Raw genomic sequence first — 23,077 nt, 5'->3', positions numbered from 1 at the left:
ATATTTATAGGAGTTGTGTGATTTGATTGTTCTCTGAATTTTGCTTAGGTTGAGGTTCTGAGTAGAATCTGTGAGATGTAGGTTAGGTCATCATGTTGGATGAAACAACTAGGTTTCATCAGGACCACCTAAATGATTCATAGTGCCATTCTAAGCACAATTTACACCCTTCCAAGTCCATCAAAGCCAACGGACTTAGAACAAAAAGTCACAGAGTTGGAAGGAACCACACAGGTTATTTAGTCCAGTGTAACTCTGCTTTGAATGGCAACATTCAGATGTTCCCATTAGCAGAGGATGCTGATGACTTGCTGCCAGGTCCGTGTAGAAGAGGAGTTTGGATTTATACCCTCTTTTCTCAACTGTAAGGAGTTTCAAAAGGGCTTACAGACTCCTTCCCTTCCTCTCCCCACAACAGACACCTTGAGAGATACATGGGGCTGACAGAGTTCTGAGAGAACTGTGAAGGTCACCCAGCAAGCTTCAAATGTACGAGTGGGAAAACAAATTCAGTTCACAAGATAAGAGTCTGCAGCTCATGTAGAGGAGTGGGGACTCAAACACGGTTCTCCAGATTAGAGCACCACTCCTTACCACTACACTATGGTGGTTCTGCAGCTGTTGGGTCAGAATACATCAGGACCCCCTGAGCTTTGCACTTTTGGCTATCATCATTAGTTGTCACCAAATTGGATTAAGTATTCATCACATGTTGGTGCCATATGCAGAGGCATATCTAGGGAAAATGTCGTTTTCTGCCCCCCCCCCAGATGGGCGGCCACCCTCCTCCACAATGACCAAACAACTTTTTTTGCACCCCAGGGCAGATGTGGGTGTGGAGCCTGGACCACGGGTGCCCTGTTACTGATGTGCGCCCTGACAAAGGCTGTTTCTGCCAAAGGCTCGTGCAGGGGAAGGGGAGCCCCGATCCCGGGTGCTGGCTCAATGGCACCAGGAAGCCAAGAAGTGACGTTGATGGCTGGGTCTCCCAGAAGGAAGAGTAGGACAGAGGGAGGGAGAGAGGGAGCTTTGGGGGTAGCCCTGCGCGATCCAATGACAGGAGTCTTGGAAGGAGGGGAGAGCAGTACTCTGCCTCTGCTTCCAGGAGGCTGGGAAGGAGGAGAGGGAAAGGTCAGGCTGTTCCAATGCCCTCTTCTCCCCAGCCCCCTCCACCCCATCAGAGCCGAGGCACGATCCCGCAGAAGCAATCCAGAGCCTTCCACAGAATGAAGTCCCCCACCCCCAGCCACCAATGTGCTTGGAAGCTGCTTTTCTGCAGGGACGCCAATCCATTTTTTGAAAAGTAAAATTCATGTGTATGGCCCTGGGGGGAAGGAGGAGGGGGTGGGGAGTGATTCCTCCCCATGTGATTAAATGGCCACAGCCTGGGGACATATGACCCCATATGTCCCCTTGGGTGGTGCACCCCTGCATAACAGCAGCTTTGCCTTGGTGAATCAGCATTGTAAATGGATTGGGGGGGGGGATGCTTAGCAAATGGAACCACACAGGAGAAAACAGGATGGGTTCAGTAGAAAAGTCAATGGAACAAAGCTCTAGAGCAGTGGTGGCGAACCTATGGCACGGGTGCCAGAGGTGGCACTCAGAGCCCTTTCTGTGGGCACGCACGCACAGAGTTCGTCATGTGGGGAGGATCTCCCCCCCCCACACACACACATCTAGGCTGGCCTGGGCCACTGCACTTGATGTGCATGTACCTCAGCGATCAGGGAGGACTCAGCTGGCGGGCCTGGTGCCTGTGCTCCAGGTGGCTGCTGCCCCGGGGGGAGGGGCGGCAGCAGAGATGCTAGAGAAGCGCAGAGTGGCACATGCGGGACTTGCTGGAGGCTACAGCAGGCTGGCCCCTGCTTGAGGGGATTATTCAGGTTAAATTGCCACGTTGGCACTTTGCAATAAATAAGTGGGTTTTAGGTTGCAATTTGGGCACTCGGTCTCAAAAAGATTCCCCATCACTGCTCTAGAGCCATGTGAATTTTTAATGTTCAGGCACTAAGTGCATTTGTATGTTTATGCTTTGCTCTTCTGCCTTTCAATCATTCATGAAATGCTTAAACTAAATTAGTTTTATCTCCTACAAATAAACCAATGGATTAATTTATTTTCACGCTAACTCATTGTTTCAGTAGGATTATACTTTCTCCTAGTTTGGCGTGCAGCTGGGGTGCCTTTCTGCACATTCTATTTCTTCTGTTCAGTTCCTCGGCCAGCCAAGAAGGCAATTTCAGACTGACTCTGCCACTGCCCTGCCAGGCTCCTGAGTCACTCACTCATCCTGATGAGAGGTTAAAAATAGGAACATATCGTTCTAAGCCTGCAGTATGGCATTTGGAAAAAAGCACCTGTTTTCAGAATTGATATTTACAAGCACAACTCTGGAAAGGAATAAGTATGTGCTGCTTGCATGCTCTGTTGATGCCTGAATTTGGCACCCCCTTCCGTAGTTCCTGCAATCATTTGGGAAATTGGCCACAGAATGAAGCTGAACTTTACATTGTAATAGAATAGTGATGGATAAATAAGAAATACTGAATCAGGTGTTTGCTTCTGACAGAAAAATAATAGAGTTAATCTTCTGTTGGGTGGGGCATTCCCTTACCATAAATGATGATGGGAATTTGGCATCGGGCAATGAAACTGAATGAGGGTGCGAGAGCAATTTCAACATCTGGGGCAGCCCACTGCCAGAGCCTTTTACACTTCATTTCCAATGGGACAGAATAATCGACATGTCATTTCTATTCAAATCCCTCCTGAGACACCATTGTGCAGAGAATGAACGTTGCATAGTGTACAAATAGGTTACCATTACCATGACAACATTAACCACTTTAGAAATAAATATCAGCATTTAACAGTAGGCCCTTCAGATACCACTGATGAGCGGAAAGATATTATATTTCCTGTAGTTATTAACAGGAAGATTGCATGAGCTGGTCCTGTAATGCAAGATTTTAGTCCCAAATTCCTCTCTCTAGTTAGAGTCATTTTTTGTCATAAGTGCAATTAAACTCAGTGGTTAGTGTACAGGACTTATAGCTGGGGAGCTTGGGTTCAGATCCCCACCACAGGGTCTCTGGTTGAATTTCTAACAACATAAGTGGCCATTATTAGGAATTAAGCAGTTCAAGGGATTCCTGAAAAGTGAACACTATAAAGATTGTGGACATAATTGCCATATACCCTGGATAATCATTAAAGAGTTAAACAAACTAATCCAATTATTCTTCACTATTCTGAGTCAGACATGATCAAAACACAAGAGTGGTATTCTCATGGGAAGTTGCTTAAATTATGGGGATATCTTGAGTTGGATCCAGAGGACCTCCTGTTCCTCTTCCCCCGCTCAAAAAGCCTCATTTAAAGGGCAAGGCATATTCCATTGGAGAAAGATTGCCACTATTAGTGGAATGAATCTTTGGGATCCAACCCTATGTGTGCCACTTCAGCAACAATAAAAAATGCACATAGCTAGCGTAACCAGTTCCTTTCCTGACAGGCTCAAATTCTGCTGGCAGCTGGAAACTGAACAGACATAAACAGTCCAGATTGGTTTGAGCTTGTCAGAAGCTAAGCAGGGTCTGCCATGGTCAGTACTTGGATGAGATACTACAAGAAAGAATTCAGCTGCTATGCAGAAGAAAGCAATTGCAAACATCTCTGCTCTTTCTTGCCTGAAAACGCCATGTGGTAGAACTTCATAGGGTAGCCATAAATTGTTTGCAACTTGATAGTACTTAATTATTATTATTAAATTTTCTGTTAAATGGATCTTTTAGCCATTATAGCAAAAAGCTCCATCAGGGAAGGAAAAGGCAACCCTCCCAACCATTAAAGAGAAAAGATTTGATTTGCATTAGCTATCTCAGCATTGTTCTAATCTGCTGGAATGTAAAATAACTGTATGGGTTTGTTTGTTTTTTGTCACCAACTATTTACTTTATCAAAATATGTTCTCTTTAAGATCTTATAATATCTGATGCTCATATAATTCAGGTACAGTTTGGGGAACAGATTTTTATTCAGATTTGAATCTATTTTGCAGGGCAAAGTTCTTTGTTCTTCCTTTAGGGGAAGTTTTCACCATAAGTTATTCTTTGGTGTGTGGCATGTGGTAAATCACTGAAAACCAGATTATCTGCTCATGCACGTATAATATATGTCCCAATTCTGTTGTGTCAGACTGGTTTGAATACCAGTGTTGAAAGGATGTAATACAAAAGCAATAAATAGCTGTGGTAATTGAGTCTTTTGGGTGTGGAAAACATTCCACATAATTTATCTAATAGCTAATTTGCTCTTCCACTTCATTGTATCAAAGGCTCTAATGGTGAATAATTTCCATTAAGAGAAATGCTAGTTACTTCCACTAGACCAGGGGTAGGGAACCTGCAGCTCTCCAGATGTTCAGGAACTACAATTCCCATCAGCCTCTGTCAGCATGGCCAATTGGCCATGCTGGTAGGGGCTGATGGGAATTGTAGTTCCTGAACATCTGGAGAGCCGCAGGTTCCCTACCCCTGCACTAGACAATTTTGTTTAATTTATGTATCAATTCACAGCTCAGTAGGAGAAAGCCAATTTTTTCACTCAATCTTACTTAATTGCCCTCCTTAACTACACCCCCCTACATCACCCATGCCTTTAGTTCATGTAGGTCCCATGATTCCCAGAACAGCCAATTAAATGGCCAAAGGGAACCCTCGCTTTCCTTTTTCACACACTGGTTGGAACCAAAGGCTCATTTTGCACCATTTTCTGACATACCATGATCTTGATGTTCAGGAACACTGTGGGGCAGTGGGGAGTTATGGAAATCTAAAATCCCATCTCCACAATGTTTGCCAGTGCTGTTCAATGAGTTTTCAGGCACCTTGAATTAAATTGGTCAATGAGAAAGAAACTTTCAGGCAGAGGTGTAGCTAGGGAAAATGGAGCCCAGGGCAAAAATCTGAGTTTTGCACCCCCCCACCCACATATGGGCAGTTGTCCTCCCCCACCATGACCAAAGGCTACCCTCCCCCACTACAACCAAATAACAATTTTTTGCACCAGGTCATCTCAAAGTCACCATCATATTATAGAGCATATCCCAACTCACAAATCTGAACACAGTAATGGACCATGCCACACAGCAGAAATAATTTTTGACAACATTTTCAAAATGCTTTCAAAATGTTTAACTGTTATAACACGTAAAAGTGTTTTAAGTGTCATATGATTTAAAATGCTTTCTAAATGTTTTATTACTGCTGTGAAAATGTTTTATGGTGTTATATCCAGCAGCCCAATTCTGGCAATTCTTTCCCTTTTCTGCCCAATTCTGGGAGACAGAAGGATCTATTGTTCAACCTTCAAGCATCCCCAATTAACCTAACAATTAAGGGAAATAGAAGCAGGTACATTGCTTTGTCACAGCACTTGTGGGGAAAGCTCCATAACTGTCTCTTGCTCATTCTTACTTTACAAAATGACAGTATTTGCAGCCTTTTTATAAATGCATTGCAATTTAAAAAAGAGGGCTCAATCAGTTAAGGCCATTTATTTACTCTCCACGCATTCCTTTGCATTTTTCCCAAGAATTGCCGAAATAATAGCCAATTTGGATTAATATCAAACCTGCCCAAGTAAGGCACAGTACAAGCAAGCCTGAATTTCCATCTCTTCCTGTGAATGCCTATTTCACACTTGTATCTACAAGAACTACAAGCACTGCAGATTCATCCTCTAATTGCTAAGGGTGCAGCCCAAAATAACCTTGGATGACCCAGGGGTTCTTCCCAGAGAGGGGGGGGGGAGAGAGAGAGAGAGAGAGAGCTAGCTTATGTGTCCTTTTGAATTTATATGGTGAACATTCATCAGCCTGGGTAGCCAAGGTAGCGTGGGCACAAACTAAGAATCTATTTTCTTGACTTGCTCTTGACAAATCTGTCTTGAGTGCTGAGGCAGTAAACCTCTGAACACCAGTGCCAAGAGGCTTTGGCCTCTTTGCCTTTTTGTTGGCCCTCTAGAGTAACTAGTTAGCCACTGTGTGTGACAAGATGCTAGACTAGATGAACTACTAGTCTAATCCTGCAGGGCTTTCTTATGTTTTTCACGAACTTATTTTTTAAAATAAAAAAAAATCAGCTGAAATATTTTGTAAATTACCTGAAAATAGACTCACTGTCACCTTTTCTTCCATGGGGGATACATACTATGTTCCATTGCAGTCAAGACTGTTATTAAGACATGTTATTAACATGTTTGATTCATACATGTTTTGTGTACTTTTGTATAGTGGAAGGTTTTGTGTTTATACTGTTCTAGATTATTTAGGCACCTTAGTTACTTGTTCACTTCACTAAGTAAATGGTTTAGCTCAACACAGGAGTGTTGTTGTATGTTTGTCGATGATAGCAGCAGTAGGACTGGCGGTGGTTTCTTATTTATAATTGCGATTTTTCCGCCTCCCATGTGACTTCTGGGGCGGGGGCGGGGCCTTTGTCCCCAGATGTCCCTGTGGGAGCTATGTCACTGCTTTCAGGCAGAGACCAATTTATGATTGTGGGAGGGGAAAAGCTGAACAAGATGAAGGATTAGTAGGTGTCATGGGAGGAGAGGAATGGTCTAGAAAATGTTTATGACTTATTTCACCCACTAGGATTTTACAAGCAGGGGAAACACAAAGCCTTGCGGGGGGGGGATCTCATTTCCCCCTGCCCCACTATTTTCTCTTTCCCATTCTTGAAAGCCCCCACCACCTCTTCTCTCTTTTCCTGCTTCCTCCCTTCCCTGCCACCTACCAATCTACCTTTATCTGCCCCCTTGTCTTCAGCTTTCCCTCCTTCCTTCTCCCTGGGAGCCTCTACCAGAGAGAAGTATGGCCAGTAGCTCAGTACCAGCTGCCCTGCTGCATAGCAGCAACCTGCAAGGGGCACCTCACTTCACCATGGATCCCTTTCCTTGCACTGTTTCCTCTTTCTGTCTTCTTAGCAACCCTCATATTTCCCCACTTCCTTGTCTTCTTCCCACCTACCAAGCAACCTACCTTTCATCTAACCCACCCCCCAATCTTTAGCTACATTTATTTTCTATTTACTTCATTTATATCTTACTTTTCTCCAAAGTGGGGAAGCAACACAGCTTACATAATTCCCTTATCCTCCTTTCTATCCTTACAACAGCCTGGTGGGGTTGGTTGGCCTAAGAATGTATAACTGGCACAAGGCTACTGAGTGACTTTCTATAGTAGAATAGTGATTAAAACCTGGGTCTCCCAGATCCTAATCTGAAACTCCAACCTCTATACCATACTGGTTTTCATAAATAAAATGTCTTTATGCTGTTTTTAAAACTGTTTTGGGGAAGAAGTTTGCACAGCTCTCTCTCCAAAATGTCTTCAAAACATTTTATTTCTATCAACCCGGATTTGCAAAAATTGCTAAACTCATGATCTTTTCCCCCCAACCCGAATTGAAGATGTTTCCTGACAGATGAAGCCAAAAAGAAACTCTTTATTTCTCCCACCCAAACCCCTTACTTTCATTTTCCCCGCTTGTGTCCACCATTTTGTGTGCTGCAGCAGAGATTCTTTCAAGATTCCCCATGGAGGTTTCCTCTGTTTGCAGCTCACCCAAACATAATTTGTGGGTAAAAAGTACATGAATAATGTTTCTTTTGCCTAGCGATCCAGTGCTCGTGTCACTTTTCCTTTTATTGTTTTGAGGGAGATATTTGTGAAGCTACAACATCATGATTAGAGAAGCTGCAATGTACACCTATTTGTATCATCGTAGGTTCACAGGCATCCCTTAAAAACAAAACAAGGAAAAATGATACGTGAGCAGGATTGCTAGGCAAAGCAAACTTTATTCATCTACTTTTTACACAAAAATCATACATGGATGAGCGGCAAGCAAAGGAAACCTTTGTGGAAAACCTTCACTAAATGATGAAGGCAGAATAATATCTGCAGCAGCTCACAAAATGGTGGGTGCAACTCTGAAGCTGACCAGAGCTCCATTATTTATTTATTTTTATTTATTTATTTATTCGATTTGGTAAACCGCCCTACCCCCAAAGGGCTCAGCAGGGCTCAGCAGGCAGAAAAAAAGAACCATTTTGGCTGGTGTTGCTTGTGTTCTCAGTGCTACGGGAACACAAAAAGCCAAAACAGATCTTTTAAAAATGTCTGCAGGATGTTTTATTTCTGCTGCGTAGAAAGCTTGGCTGAGAGTTACCTTGGCTGCCATTGCTGCCTAGGAGTGGGCAGTGAGAGGGGCAGGCTCGGCACCCGCTTCCAGCCAAGCAGGTATGGCCATTCTGCTGACACGAACCTGTGATGTAGGTGGAAGGGGCAGGGCCGCAGCTTTATAAGGGCAGGCCGGGCTTTCCCCTTACTTCTCTTCCGCTTGAGCTATGATTGCTTCTCCCACCCATGCTCTCTCGTTTTTCCGACCTTGTAGTGTTGCCCTATTGTTTGTTGGGCTTTGTTGTTATTTATGTTCATCCATCACAACCTGGTGGATTGCACATGAGGACTGATCCATTCAAGGGAGGAAGAGCCTGCGTGCTGGGCCTCCCCTTTTGGTGGGGGCCTCCATAAGAAGCCTGGGGGATGGTAGCGAGCATGTGTACTAAATGGCCATGCGGGGACTGCAGGTGGCTTGGGTTCTTTGGCAACAAGGGGAGTTCATCCAGAGGCCAGTGCCCAGAGGGCTCCCACTATCTTGCTGTTCTGGGTGCTGGTTTTTCCCCCATGCATTGAGCTGGGGGAAGGTTATTACTGGGGAAAAGCAGACGTGCTGCTTAGTGGTCACTGGGGGACAGCAGATGTGCTGCCCAGTGCTGGATCCGTTCCCTATGCTGCGCCTCTGCTTCCTTCAGCCAGCGTACCAACAAACAGGCTGTGGCCAAATTTTATTCCACACAAGGTGAAATTGTCTTTCCACACCCTTGGGCTCATTCTCCCCTTCTCATGTGGCGAAGGGTCATAGGGTGTGAGCATGTTGAACAGCAGCAAACAGCTGGGCCTGGGTGAGTCATGTAAATAGCACAGTATCAAATTGCTCAAGATTTGCTACCAGATCTGGCTCTGATGAGTCTTCCTTCAAAGGTGAAAACATCCCTGGAAAGGCCCCTGCACTTTCTCCTGCCCTTTAGTGACAGAAACCAAGTGATCTTTTGAGCAGCAGATTCCAACTGAAAGTATCAGGCGGTATGTTATGTGACCTTTGCCTGAGATCTTGGACAGCCAGAGTGAGTCTGAGTAGCCAGTTCTAATCTTGATATACCAAGGTTCTGTTCAGTATAAGGCAGCTTTATATATGTTTATGCTTGATAACAAGTCAGCACTCAAATAGTACTGGGTCCAGGTGAACATTTTGTTCTTCAAAGGTGGTGGATAGTGAAATTATAAACATAACAAGATAAAGAGACCACTGGCCCATTTCCTGGGCAACAGAACTGCTTTTCTCTTTTTCACTCATTCAGAGTGAAGGCAATGGGAGAAGACAATGATTGACACAGGCCCATTCTGCACAGCACAAATAAGACATCCTGAGGATGGGGGGTGGGGGGCGTGGGAAGGCATCTTGGGGAAGAACTCTGCACAGCTTCTTCTCCCAAGATGTTTTCAGGACCCCTTATTTTTGCTTGAACCATCCTATTTTGAGGATGCAGAATTATTGATTTTTTTCCCCCTCTCCAAGTCATTTGTAAGTCATTTCTTCTTGCTGTTCAGAACTTGGGAGCTGAGGAGATGTCTTATTTTTCCCATCTGGTCAGTTTCCTCCACGACTTTTGCCTGACATTTTGTGCTGCTGCAGGGATTCTCCATGCCTGCAGCTTTTGGCTTAAGATTTTTCCAGGACGTTCACTCTGCAGGCTCCGCTGCTGGGCACCTTTTCAGCCTGAAAAATACATGGTTGTACTCAGCTCATCCAGCTGGTTCCAGCAATGTATAATTTTTCTTTTTAAAAAAATTGATGAGCTATCTTTGAAGACATTAATACATGCATGTAAGAAACACCCATAATTCTCATATGCATGTGTACGGGTCTTAAAAGGGAAAGCTATATCTTGCCAGAATTGGCAGGATGAGCTGAGTACAGCCATGTACTTTTCAGGCTGAAAAAACACCCAAGATCGGAGCTTGCTGAGCCTTGAGGAAACGTCAAGCAAAAAGCTGTAGGCATGGTAGAATCCCTGCAACAGCACACAATGTCAGACATGTGAGCTTTAAACTCAGGCAGGAGGAAATGGGGGGGGGGGGGAGCAGGGAGAAGCATCTTTCTCCTCTGATGCCATTTTTCTCCATACTTTCCAAACAAAAAAATGAGGCAGCTTTTTTTAAGGCTTCCTGAGGACATCTTATGTGTGCTGTGCATAATCGGTGCTATATGATTCTCGTGTTCTCTGTAGATCTCTGGGATTATGCTGTAAAGAAGGTCCTCAGAACATTAACTGTATCAGCATAATTTTATTTACCTACAGCTCTGAATTCTTGATTACTGTAAATTCTAAAAATGAACATGGGACATTCTGAAAAAAAAGGAACAAAATTCACGCAAACATGGTTAATTAACTAAGCATATGCTCTTATTGTTAGTGACATTCTAAATGTCATCATGTGCGTTTGCAATTTGTGAAAGACCCACAGGCATCAGAGAGATCGGCAGGAAGATCACAGAAATGTTTGGGAGAAAGACTGCATATTATCTCAGTTTCAGCAAGAATAATTTCTCTTTCATCTAGCATTTTGAAAAATGTATTTAATCTTTATAGATTAAGTTTATTATTGTAAAAGACATCTGAGCAGTGGCGTATCTGCCAGGGGAAAAGGGGTAACCTTTTTAAAGCACAGAGGCTGGGGATGAAGGCTAGAGGTGTGACCCCACCCACAAGAGGGTGGACCTAGGGGATTGGCCTCATCCCAAGCTCCACCCCAGCTTCTGTGCTTTTAGAAGCACATCTCTGGAGGCTGGCAGTGGCTTCTGCTCTCCCCAGACTCTGGAAAGGACAGAAGCCGGGAAGTGGGGAGTGGGAAGAGGGCTTGGGGGCATGTCCCCATCCCTGGGAGGGAGGGCCTCAGGGAGGGGCCCCACCCCCAGTCTCCATGCTTTTAAACGCATGTCTCCGGAGGCTGACAGAGGCTTCTGCTCTCCCCAGGCTTTGGGGACAGCAGAAGCCCCCAAGCCCACCCCCCAGGTGGGGGTGGTGGAGAAGGCTTGTCTCCGGGCACCATTTTCCATCCATACGCCTCTGCATCTGAGTCTGCTGTGGTCTTCATGAATACCAAGTAAAAGCAACTGAGATCCATTTAGGCTCTTTCTGTGTTTGACATAGGTGGGACACTTCTCTTGCAAACTTGATTTTTGATGACCAGCATCTTCAAATTGCAACTACAGTTCCATCCAAGTCTGTATATGGATTTGGTGAACATCAACATCCATCCTTCAAGCACAATATGAACCATATTACCTATGGGATGTATACTAGGGACCAGTCTCCAAAGGTAAGATATTTACAGGTTTAACCCTGAACAGATTTAAACATAAGAACATGCTAGATCTAGAGAGGAACCCTGCACCAATTCCTTGCTTTTTATAGCAACTAAAACAATGTTGGGACAAACATTACCATTTCATTAAAATGTAAAGCTCAAGTAATAGCCAGTGCTTCATATTCATATTAGATTATCAGTAGCAAAGGTTATATATGTATAAAGAGGCAACAGTACCCATGTACCAGAGCCTACTCCTTCTGAGAGTGATAGTTCTCAGTAAAGGCATCTCCCAATGTTTTGTTTTTCTGAATTTAGTGATGCATTTCTGTCAAAACATAAGGTTGTTTCGATTTTCTCAGGCATGTCAACAGCACTGGGGCCTCTATTGCAGTCTTTCAACCTTCTACTCAGTATGAAAATGTACTGTCTGTACAAAAGAAACATTTTGGCTGAATCTCAGGCTCCTTCCGCACATGAAGAATAATGCACTTTCAAACTGCTTTCAATGCTCTTTAAAGCTGTGTGGAATAGCAAAATCCACTTGCAAGCAGATGTGAAAGTGGCTTGAAAACGCATTATTCTGCGTGTGCAGAAGGGGCCTCAGAGACTGGGTACATACCGGTAAATGCATTATTTCCCTTTTTTCCCCTTTAGATTGAAAAGGAGTCCCAGATGACCACTTGGTGAAATAAATTTGCTTCTTACACACAGATTTCTTGTTGTAAGAGCTGATGAAAGCAATAGAAAAAGTCACATCTAATCTACCTTTCTGGTATTTCAGATGTATGCAAACCTGTATGGAGTCCATCCTTTCTACATGTGCATAGAGAATGATGCAAATGCTCATGGGGTCCTCTTCCTGAATTCCAATGCACAAGGTAATAAGGGGCTGATAGGGCTACAAGTCCCGTAATCATTTTGCTTTTAGAAATCACAAGGGTATGAATGTGGTCTATGAATTAATTTTCGAGCCCAGTAGCATGCACTACAGCAACACATCCTCCCACTGAGTCCCACTGAGCTGAGTGTGATATAACTTACTTTTCAGCAAGTGTCTTTAAGATGGCAACCTTACATGGGCTTTTCGTTTTTAGAGGAAGGAAGCTGATTGTCTATGCTGAAGCTCAAATTGTACCGGAGTGTTAGGCTGTTCCACATGGTGATGGAGTTCTCACTGCTGCAAATACAGAGGTATTCACAATGCCAAAGAAGCTTCCACAAGACAGGTTTTCCTGTATTTTCCCTGTCCCAGCCCCCACAGCTGCTGCCTTTCTCCCTGGCTGCAGGGTCACTGGAGGACTGTTTTGGATTTTTTTTCTTAACAAGTAATTGACACACCTCTAAAATGTTATAGAGACATATTAGTTACGAATTAAGAATCTGCCCTCCCCCAGCCCTCTGGTGACTTGAGTAAGAGAATCACTATGTGGGACAGACCATGGAAAATGGCAAGGAGACTGGGAAAGATCTCTGCTTTCCTACCCACATGCAATCTACCCCAGTTTTGCTGCAATCTTGAGAAAACTTCATAGGAAAGCACGTTTAAGCATCAAAGTCTAGGAAAAACTGGAAGGTGCACAAATACACCATGATGTTGTGTGGAAGTAGAAAACAAACCTGACTCATGTTCACAGCCAAGTCTGACCAAAACACTGGCATAGAACAGATCTTAGGCCCCTTCCGCATGGGCCAATAAACATAGGTATAGGACGCTAACAATTTTTGGGGGGAGGGCAGCTTCGCACAGATTATGCCCACAAAGCAAGTCTGCCCTGTGTTATTTCCCCCAACCCAGGTTTTTTGGAAAATGCTAAACAAGTGAGTCTTCAAAAATCCTGGGTTGCAACTACTCGCAGGAGATGCTTTATTTGCCTCCCTTTTCCTTTAATTTTTTTTGTGTGGTTTGAATCTGCGTAGCAATGCAGGTTCAAATTGTTGTATCATGGGACATCAGCATGGCTGTGGGGGTTCATCATTGGTACACATGGGTGGGTGGTAATTAAAAAAGAGAGAGAGAGAAGCATCTCTGTGTGAAGGTGCAACAGCAACCTGGATTGTTTCCAGTGGCCCCAATTGCTGCCTGCAGATGTATGTGAATGCGAAAACAGAAGATTCCTTTATCCCGACTGCAACCTGTTATATATTTGCTGTGCTGAAAGGGCCTTAGTGTGTGCCATGGTCACATTTCTTAATAGTTACTTTGCCCATTCATTGCATGACTAGCATGTGATATACTAACTGGTTTTCATTCCAGAGGTTGGTTTTCATTACAGATTAATTGATCCAGACTAGAACTAATCTTGCTAACACTTTCTAAGAGCTGATGTACATCTAGAAACATGTTAGTTGGGATCTCCTACGTACAAATATCCCTTCTCAGTGGCAGTAGTTTAATTCTGCAAAGATTATATCACCAGATTCCTAAAGAATTATTTTCAGGTGCCCAGGAATTGCAATAAATTTAAAACTGGTTGCCTCTTGTTATTGTTAAATGAAGCAAAATGTAACCTTTCGACTAAAAGCATGATTAACTGTTAAAAATAGATGCACAAAAAGAAAAAAACCTGAAGCTGATAGAAATTTCCTCAGGGGTTGGTGCAGTTGAAACAAGCCAATTTAGATTTGTCCTGTATTCTGTTGATGGAGAATAGCTTTCCTTGTTACCATGGTCACCTTACTGTATTAATCTCACTCTCTAATTTTTGAAAAGGAGCAATCTTTCCTTAAGCTAGGAAACTATTTCTTAGGCAGGCTATAAGAGATGCATATTTTTATAGCAAGATCTATATTTAAGCACTGTCGAAGTATCTGGAATCACTGGATATTTTAAAATAAAGGGAATTTTTACATTATTTTGTGCTTGAGAAATCAAGGTCTACCATTTCATAAAGCGCCCCCCCTTTTCATATTCATTGTACTTTATATGAGCCAAGAATGGTTTGTATCAATGCCTATTTAGTTTCACTGAAACCTTGACTGTGCTAAGTATTTTGCACATGCTCAATTGAATGAATGGGTGGAGTTATGGCATTAAGTGCCTAACAGTGAAAAACTGCAATCCTGTGCAGAGTTATTTCAGTCTCAACTCATTGCTTTTAGTAGGTTTATCCTGGAGCAGCTCTGCTCTGTGTAGGATTGTACTGTGAGTGGCCTGCTTCTCAATTAATAATAAAAGGGTTATGGATGTACTGGGATGCTTGGTTCTGATCTGATGCCATACTATTTCGGCACTATTTCTTCTTCCAGATGTCACTTTAGGTCCAGAGCCATCTTTGACATTCCGGACTACTGGAGGAGTCCTTGATTTCTATGTTTTCCTTGGCCCAACACCTGAAAATGTAGTCCAGCAATACACAAAGGTAAGTTGCAAAAGAAAGGAAAGGAAAAGTGTGATTTGTAGACACAAAATTTGGTCATACATTTGTTCATGGGATTACAGTTTTGACAATGAAGCAAGAGTTGATAGGACTGAATGAGCTGATTATTAAAGCATGCCCTCGTTACCCCACGGTTATTTGCTTTGCAGTAGGGTTTTTGTGGGGTGTTTTTTTTTGTTTGCATAGGAATTCTCCTAGCTGAGCTGACCCAGAGCTGAATTGCCTGCCCCCCACTTCTTCATTGGTTCTGTGCAACTTCCATTGCGGGAGGCTGCCTACTGCTTTTTTTTCTGCCATGTTTCGTCTAGTGTTAGTTTGCTAGACCATGTCAATTTCATGACAGTTTCCTTGGGTGTGAAAAAAGAAAGCCCTTCTCATCCTTCTGAAATGGTGGCCCAGAGAGTGGAAGGAACTGCTGTGGGGTAGGCAGGGGAAGTTGGGAAGAAGTGAGAAAACCTGAAGAAAGCTGAATGCATGGTGATCTCCTTTACTTTCCCTGCAAAGAAAGAGGAAAATTTGAACTTTCAAAGCTTTTGGAAACCATGAGGATTCTTGGATCTGAAGGTGGAGAGGGAGCAATGTGTGTGTAACTGAGAATCAAACCTGAAAGGAATGTTAGCTCAATGCAAAGAGGCCACAAATGCATAAATGGCTAATGATTTTGATTTATCAAGTGTCCTTAGAAACCAAATGGAAAACATGTTAGCATCTCTTATTAAAATCCTATAAATTTTAATAGAGAAAGGCTTTTCTTAGGCCGTTTCCGCACGAATGCGGAAGCGGCCGGGTCGGCGTCCTCGACGCTGACCCGACGAAAGAGCCAGGACGACGGCGCCGCAGAGCGCCGTCGCCCGTCCGACCCGGCATGTCCCCGGGCCTCCGGCCCGTCGCCGAGGCCTGAGGACACGCCCCCCCGGCCCTGCGCACCTGCTCCAGCATCGCAGGGCAGGGGGTCGTGTTCCCAGACCTCGGCGACGCGCCGGAAGCCTGGGGACAAGGTAAGTGAAGGGAGAGAGTGGGGGGGAAAGCGCCAGGAAGCCACTGCCATTCGCACGGCAGCGGCTTCCAGCCGGCGTTTCCAGAAAAGTGCGCTTCCCAGCGCACTCTGGAAACACCGGCTCGGTGCTGGGCAGGCGGCGCGAGGGCAGCGCGGCTGCGAAGCAGCTGCGCCCCCTGTGCGAATCGCGGCCAGCGGACTGCATTTTTGCTGTCCCCAGGCCGCCATATTCCACCTGTGCAGAAATGGCCTTAGAAAATGGGAAAATGCTATAAACAGTTAAAAATAATATAATCTATAAAAGCCTTTCTGAATTTTGGCTAATCTGCAGGGATTTGATTTCCTACAACATGTTTACGCCTGAAGTTACTGTGTTGCCTAATGTTAATGCTTTTCAGACAAGCATCTGGATAGTTCCCAATGATGAGTAACTGAAATAACAATGAAATATTAGAATAATTAATGCCCTCCGTATTTTAAAACCAATATTGTCTGAATTTGGTTTTCTTTCTTTCCTTCTGCTGCTCACTCCCTTCTCTTCAAGACTCGGTATTTTCTGAGCACACAGCAAAAAGAGTTTTTCAAAGGATGAAAAGCATTTTTCAAAGCACACCCCCCTCCGTTTCACAATGCATGTACTTGTTACCTCTGGAGCTCTGAAAACAGGCCCTTTAACTCCATCTGTGAATCTTTGCATTCCTGACAAGAGTGCCAAATTCTATGACATGTTACTACTGTTATTATGCAGTCTGAATTTTCCTTGCTTTGTTCCACTGTTCCAACTTAGAAGGCTTGTTATTGAGAAAGGCAATGCTTGCAAAGTACTTGGCAAAGAACAATCATTGCAACCAATGCTCATTCTCAGGCAAACATTTCAGAATCACAGTCATTGTTACATAGGCTGGATCTACATGGGAAACCCCCCTCCCACTGTGGCAGGAGGGAGTGTCATTGGAGTTTGCTGCTTCCACCATTGCTCTGTTTTTTCTTCTGCCATGTCTGTGCCCCAGAAACCCCCTTTTTCTCACTTTGGTTACCAACCTCGAACTGGAACCTGGAATTCTCCCTGACTACAGAGATCAGTTCCCCTAGAGGAAATGGCAGCCTTGAAGGAAGACTGTCTGACATCAAATCCTCACAGAGCACCCTCCCCTCCCCAAATCAGACATCACAAGGATTTGCCCCCCCCCCCCCGCCAATCTCCAGGAATTTCCAAGCCAAACCTCACAACTCAACCTATGGGGTAACACTACAGTGCATTTGGCACTCAACAAAGGAAGAGGGAATGGCCCATTTTAACAAGGTGTGATATTTACGGGGGGTGGGGGGGGTTCCCTCAATAAGGACAACTTCCAATCTTTCTGCATAGTGAGATTCAGTATTTGGAGGCTTCCCAAAGACAGAAGTTCTGAACAACTGCACCTATAATCTCTCCTTGGTAGAAAAATGGCCTTTTTGCATTGACAAAGTGGCCTAAGAAAATTGCAAGACTGTGGACTGCTGCCAGTTCATATATATATTCCATTATAACAAGTACACATCATATAGTCAGTAGTCTTCACAAGTCCTTAATGTAAATATTATTGCACATGAGTACAAAGAGAAAGTTGCTTAACCAAGGCTACCTTCATGTCTGAGGTGAAATTTGAAACGGGCTCACACACTTTGCTGTTACCCTGCACCAGTTGTCTTATAGAGCTGTCCTTAAAGACATGCAAGTGCACTCCCATGTCTGTATCTAAAAATAAGTTGAGGTGTAATATGAGAGGGGGAATCCACACAGCCCCTAAAGTGAGTAAACCTGAGGCTCTTCATATTCTGGGTTCTTCATATTCTGAGATCCTGTGCCAAACTGATTGCATAAGCTGTATTATTTATTTTTTACTTACGAAGAATACATATAGGCTGCTTTTGCAGAGAAACTTGTTTGAGAAAGCTTATCACATAAAACAATTCAAAGGCTAATTAAAAAGACCAGCCCACATAAAAACTAATTCAGTCAGTTGAATCATCTCATTCCAGCAGCCACAAAATCAACAGTCCATCAAGGATAAGAGCATCATAAAAGCAGGTCAAAGCCCAGCATAAAATAAGGTAAATGCAGGTCATAAAATTGTTAAGAGAGATTAAAATAACATAGTAAAAGATGGTATATGAATATGATTCAGTTAAAAGCCTGGGCAAACAAGATTTTTTTTTCCACATTACATTTATAAGTATTGTCAAATGTAACAATGATTCATGGGAATTTGTCCATTTTTTAACACAACAAAGGGCCCTTGTGAGAAAGGCAAGAGGATAAGCATCTTTGAGGAGCTCCATGAGTTGAACAAAATCAGGTGATGTTACTAGCACAAGCTAAGAGGTTAATAATCACAAATAGTGTTGCCAATTTCCAGTGTGGGCTTGGAGATCTCCTGTAATTACAACTGGTCTCCAGATGACAGAGATCAGTTCCCCTGGAAAAAAATGTTGTTTTGGAGGCAGACTCTGTAGCATTATTCCTTGCCGAGAATCCTTTCCTCTCCAAACCCTGTCCACCAAAGCTCAGTTTTAAGCCCTCACATATTTATTTAAGATATCTTACGTAGTGTTTAGGCTATTTTCACATCTCCGGCCTATATTTCCACAGAAACAAGGGTAGAATTTAAGCTGCCAATGAGTTACCAGCTGAAAGTAAGATCTACTTTTCTATTTTCAGTTGCTACTGTCCTGTTGAGAGTAGCAGGAATTTTCCAACCTGGAGATGGCAGTTCTAGTCACAGAATAGCCAATAACTGCTATTTTGTATGGAACACAGAGAAGACAGATGTGAGGTTGAAGAGCTGTGAAAATAGCATGTTGATTTTTTTTAAAAAATGTAGCAATCAGTTTAATGATTCAAGAAGATTGTACTTTACTTTCTTTGACTTCTAGTGGATAAGGTTTGTTACTATTGACAGAATCTGAACAGATGCAGCTGTTCCTAACGCCCAGATCGTTCAACTGTGGCTGTTTCATTAGAACAAAAGTAGATCCCCTACAGTTATGGCAAAGATTTAAGTAACTGACATATTAGACAGGCGAGCCTTTTAATTTTTTTTTAAATTAGTGACTTCATATGTTGGCAAGTATTTCACAAATATACAGCCCTCATCAACGGTTACATTCAAGTCTATAAATTGGTGCAGAGACATAGCTACATATACATATAAATACATAGTTTTTACTCCATTACAACCTCTGAACTTTAATTATTTGCTGATGCTACACCAGTTGCTGTTTGTCATGTGATCATGGGATATTTTCTCAAAATTGCCTGTACAGAAAAAGAGTTTTGATATTTCTTTCTATGTAAGAAGACTTAGTAAGAAGACTTAAGATTTTTGCATCAGCCTAACTGAAATCCTAATCAAGTTGCAAAACTTAATGACCCTACCCCCCCACCCCATGATGCCTGAAATTATAATTTTCCAGCTCAACAGGAGAGTAGCAACTAAAAATAGTAAGTTAGGTCTTACTCTCAGCTGGTAACCCATTGGCAGCTTAAATTCTACCCTTGTTTCTGTGGAAATATAGGGTGGGGCTGTAAAAATAGCCTAAACGCTACCTAAGATATTTTAAATAAATATGTGAGGGCTTAACTGTAATGGATATTGGCCCACGTCCTCAGCTTCTCAGTAAGTCTCTGTGGGAGGACTGTGGATGTGCACTGAGGTAATTTCACAGTGAAACTATTTCTGAAACCAACATCCTGGAGTTTTTAAATGTCTGGTTCTATTATTAGAATAATATTAAACCAGTGGGTGATGAGTGGGGATTTTATATTTAAGAAGCGTGCCTGTTGGGAACTATACTGTTTAGATCAGGCCTGGTATGACTTTTATCCCCACCAGATCAGCCACATTTTATCTCAGTTATTCTTCATTTCTAAGCCCCCAGCCCATAGGGTTTGATTAGGGACTTACAGAGAAAATGAAGCATTTCCTGTCCAAAATAAATAGAAATGTGATTCTGATAGGCAAAGTCTTAACAAACATATCATTTACATCAGTGATTCTTATTGGTTCTTTCCTCACAAATCCCCTAAATAACGGCACTAGAATCAACTTGGCCATAATTGTGACAGGGGGCAGGGCACATGGTGAACTCCGGAAGCGTCAGTATGCGTGCCCTGGGCTGGCTGGGCTGCTGAGCCACATCCGGCCTGATCACGTGATGTGCGCGGGTTGAAGGGCCTATATATTAAGCAGCACATGGTTGCTCCAGCCTTCTTCAACGCCTGGAGTAAACTGACCCTCTCTCCCTCCCTCCCTATTTGGTCAGGGTTTTTGCTGCTTACTTTGTCGCAACCTTGGTGGTTTGGGCAGAGGAGCGCATCCTTATGGGGAGACTGAGCTTGCACACCGGACCTCCCCACGGTTGGGGGCCTCCATAAGAGGCTTGGGGTGGGGTGGACTAATGGCACATGCCATGGAGGCCTCTGCAATCGAGCCCGACACCCCAGCAGGAAGGGGGCCACAAAGGCCAGGTGCCCTGGTGGCCCAGTATCTCTCTGTTCCCCCCAAATATGGATTGGGGTTGTTGCCGAGGTCAGCCAGGGGTGCTGACCAGCTGCTCGGAAGTGCTCCTCGTGCTTGCCCAGCTTCTGCCTCAATAACAAGGGCTGCGGCCCATTTTAATTCCAAGACGTGTCCTGTGGTTATTCACCAGATGGAACCTCTGCACATCTGGGCACAAAATGTTTTCAGTCCCCACCTTTACAATGGTGTATGTCTGCTCGCAGCCCCTTGAAAAATTCCTGGCCACTATTACATGATCCTCCTCCTCCTTTTTAAAATTCTGGGTTGAATAGATACTTGAATGCTTTACAAGCCTCATGCTGTGATTCTTATACTCCTCGTATACTCAATGCTTAGAAGATTCCCCCACCCGAAATAAAAGAACAAACAGAAATGCAACAGATGAACAGGTGAGTGGGAATTGAGTGAGCTCAGAAAATGGCTTGGAGGAGGAAGTTCAGGGGAAACAGAAGAATGTGGGTAACATAGCAACTAGATAGCAATGGAAGATGTTTTCAAAATATTTCAACCAGAGAATTATTTTAAAAAGGGATTCATTTAAAATGTTTTGAGGCTGCAAATAAAACGTTTCAGGGTAAAAACAATGCAGAACTCTATGGAGGAAACATTTTATTTCCTGCCTCAAAATGTTTTAAAAGGTTTGTGTGGGAAGGGCCATTGAAAGTCTTGAGGGTTTTTTCCCCCACTGATCCTTGAATCTGGGAAATGCATACTCTGGGACCTCCGGAAACATTTTCTCTTCTAGACCTTAGAAAACCAAGCAGGTGTTTTCCTTCTAACCTTTAAATTGCAAAATCATGCCAGTGTTCCTCCATGGCACTTAAAAATGTTATCTCCATGGATACTCGGGAAATTTTTTTTAAAAAAATTGAATTCCCATAGATCAGCATCTAGTCCTATGGCCTGTTCACAGGGTGGGGATCCAATCACAAAATCCAGCCTAATTAGATTTTACAGTCAATCTTAAATTTTAGGAGCAGGTACTGTTCAAGATGTACCTTTAAAACAAATTTCTGAGTTCACATGCCTATTTGTTCTCTTTTACTAGTTAGAATTTTTCCTTCTAGTTTTTAAACATTTTATTCACCCTCTGTTCTATTTTCACAAGTCATGGTCCTTTTTTCTGTTTGAGGCTTTGTGGAGAACGTTATGTATCAAAAGCTTTGAAATGAGGATACATCTCACTGAAATAAACTCAATTATATCAAATCAAACATAAATCCCAGGTCTACAGAATTATAACTCCGCTTCACTGAATCCATCTGGAATCGGAGCCATATGTCAGTTTCTTTATAGGGATGATTTGGGGGGATCCATTAGAGACACCAGCTCTGGCATAATTAGAACAAGGAACATTTGTTTTCCCAGCTGTCCTTTTGTTTAAAAAAATCCTTCTTTTAGAATTGTCTTTGATTTGAATTAAATTCCACCTGAGATGCTCCAGCTCATCAACCATGACAGTAAATTGTTTTAAAGTTAAGCCCACCTTGCAAGTGAAGTTTTCTTGTATTTGTTCAACTTAAAATGCAGTTGCCTCCAAAGGGCTCTAAGAAAATACATCCTTGCCTTGGGTTAAACCTAATGCTTACAAAGACTGGAGAACAGCTACAAAAAAATCTATAACTGGGAGATGTAGGGGATTCATGGCCTGGAAAGGACAATCATAATGCCTACTAGGATGCTCCTGAAGACGAATCAATCTTTATTATGGTCATAGACCATCATATGACTTCCAGCAGGATCAAACTCAGGTCATGAGCAGAGCTTGGGCTGCAGTACTTCAGCTTACCACTCTGCATCCCAGGGCTCTGGGGACTTATTAAATATGCATTTTCCAAACGCTCTCCTTCTCTTACTGTTCTTTCTATGTCATATTTTCATTTTAAAAGGCTGGGTTATACAGCAAAAATTCCTGATAGGTCTGTTTGGTATCCCGTTCTACTTGTGTTAGCTTCCCCAGGTAATGTTAAAAACTTAAATACACTCACCGTTTACCAGACTTAGACAGTCACAGTCCTCAGTTTGTCCCTGCATCTAGCAAGACATCATATGTGATGCTTTCAAAGAGCGAACAGTTTCATGCTACCATTTAAAGATTTGCACATGTGTATAAAGTCAGTGCAATTAACTGAGTTTCCAAGGGGAGTTGGACCTGAGGAGGTATAGCAAATAATTTAAAATGTAGAACACTTGGAATATATACTGAGCTTTTTCGTGAGGCATCTTAGCAGACTTTACTGTCTAGCAGGTATTAAAAATAGCATAATTCTGACTGGAAAGTTCAGAATCGTGTATTGATCTAATTACAGGATTTATTTTCTTTTTTTGCACACTGGAATAATTTGTAAGGACTTGTGGTGGGGTGATTTGGGAAGGAGCTGGACTGAGCAAGTCTGTGAAATAAAACCAATCTTGTATTAGTGTCCACAGTTATCGAACTAGGAAACAAAAAATGAGAACAGATATAGATGGCTTCACAGTCCTAGCCATGGGGCCAAGCAGCTGTGCCAACGTACAGGTTCCATAGAGGCTTCTTGGTGGCGTGGGGTGGCTTGCAAAGCAAAAAAGCTGCCCCTGCACTGAGAAGCCTCAATAGGGCTGAACTGAGCAGAATGATTGAGCTGAGCAGAATGTA

The 23,077-nt window shown here is 43.1% G+C and overlaps 1 protein-coding gene across 1 annotated transcript in view; it reads left to right on the top strand.

Moving 5' to 3' along the window:
- LOC125435391 (maltase-glucoamylase-like) overlaps positions 1-23,077 on the top strand; it is a 103,974-nt gene that overhangs the window by 21,229 nt on the left and 59,668 nt on the right. The window contains exons 5-7 of the mRNA XM_048501591.1: positions 11,347-11,515; positions 12,288-12,384; positions 14,753-14,865. Coding sequence (XP_048357548.1) covers positions 11,347-11,515; positions 12,288-12,384; positions 14,753-14,865 — 379 coding nt within the window. The remainder of the gene's footprint in view (positions 1-11,346; positions 11,516-12,287; positions 12,385-14,752; positions 14,866-23,077) is intronic.

This window comes from Sphaerodactylus townsendi, linkage group LG06, assembly GCF_021028975.2.
Source record: "Sphaerodactylus townsendi isolate TG3544 linkage group LG06, MPM_Stown_v2.3, whole genome shotgun sequence".
NCBI lineage: Eukaryota > Metazoa > Chordata > Lepidosauria > Squamata > Sphaerodactylidae > Sphaerodactylus > Sphaerodactylus townsendi.
Note: the sequence above shows the minus strand (reverse complement) of the source record. Positions and strands in the feature narration are given on the sequence as shown.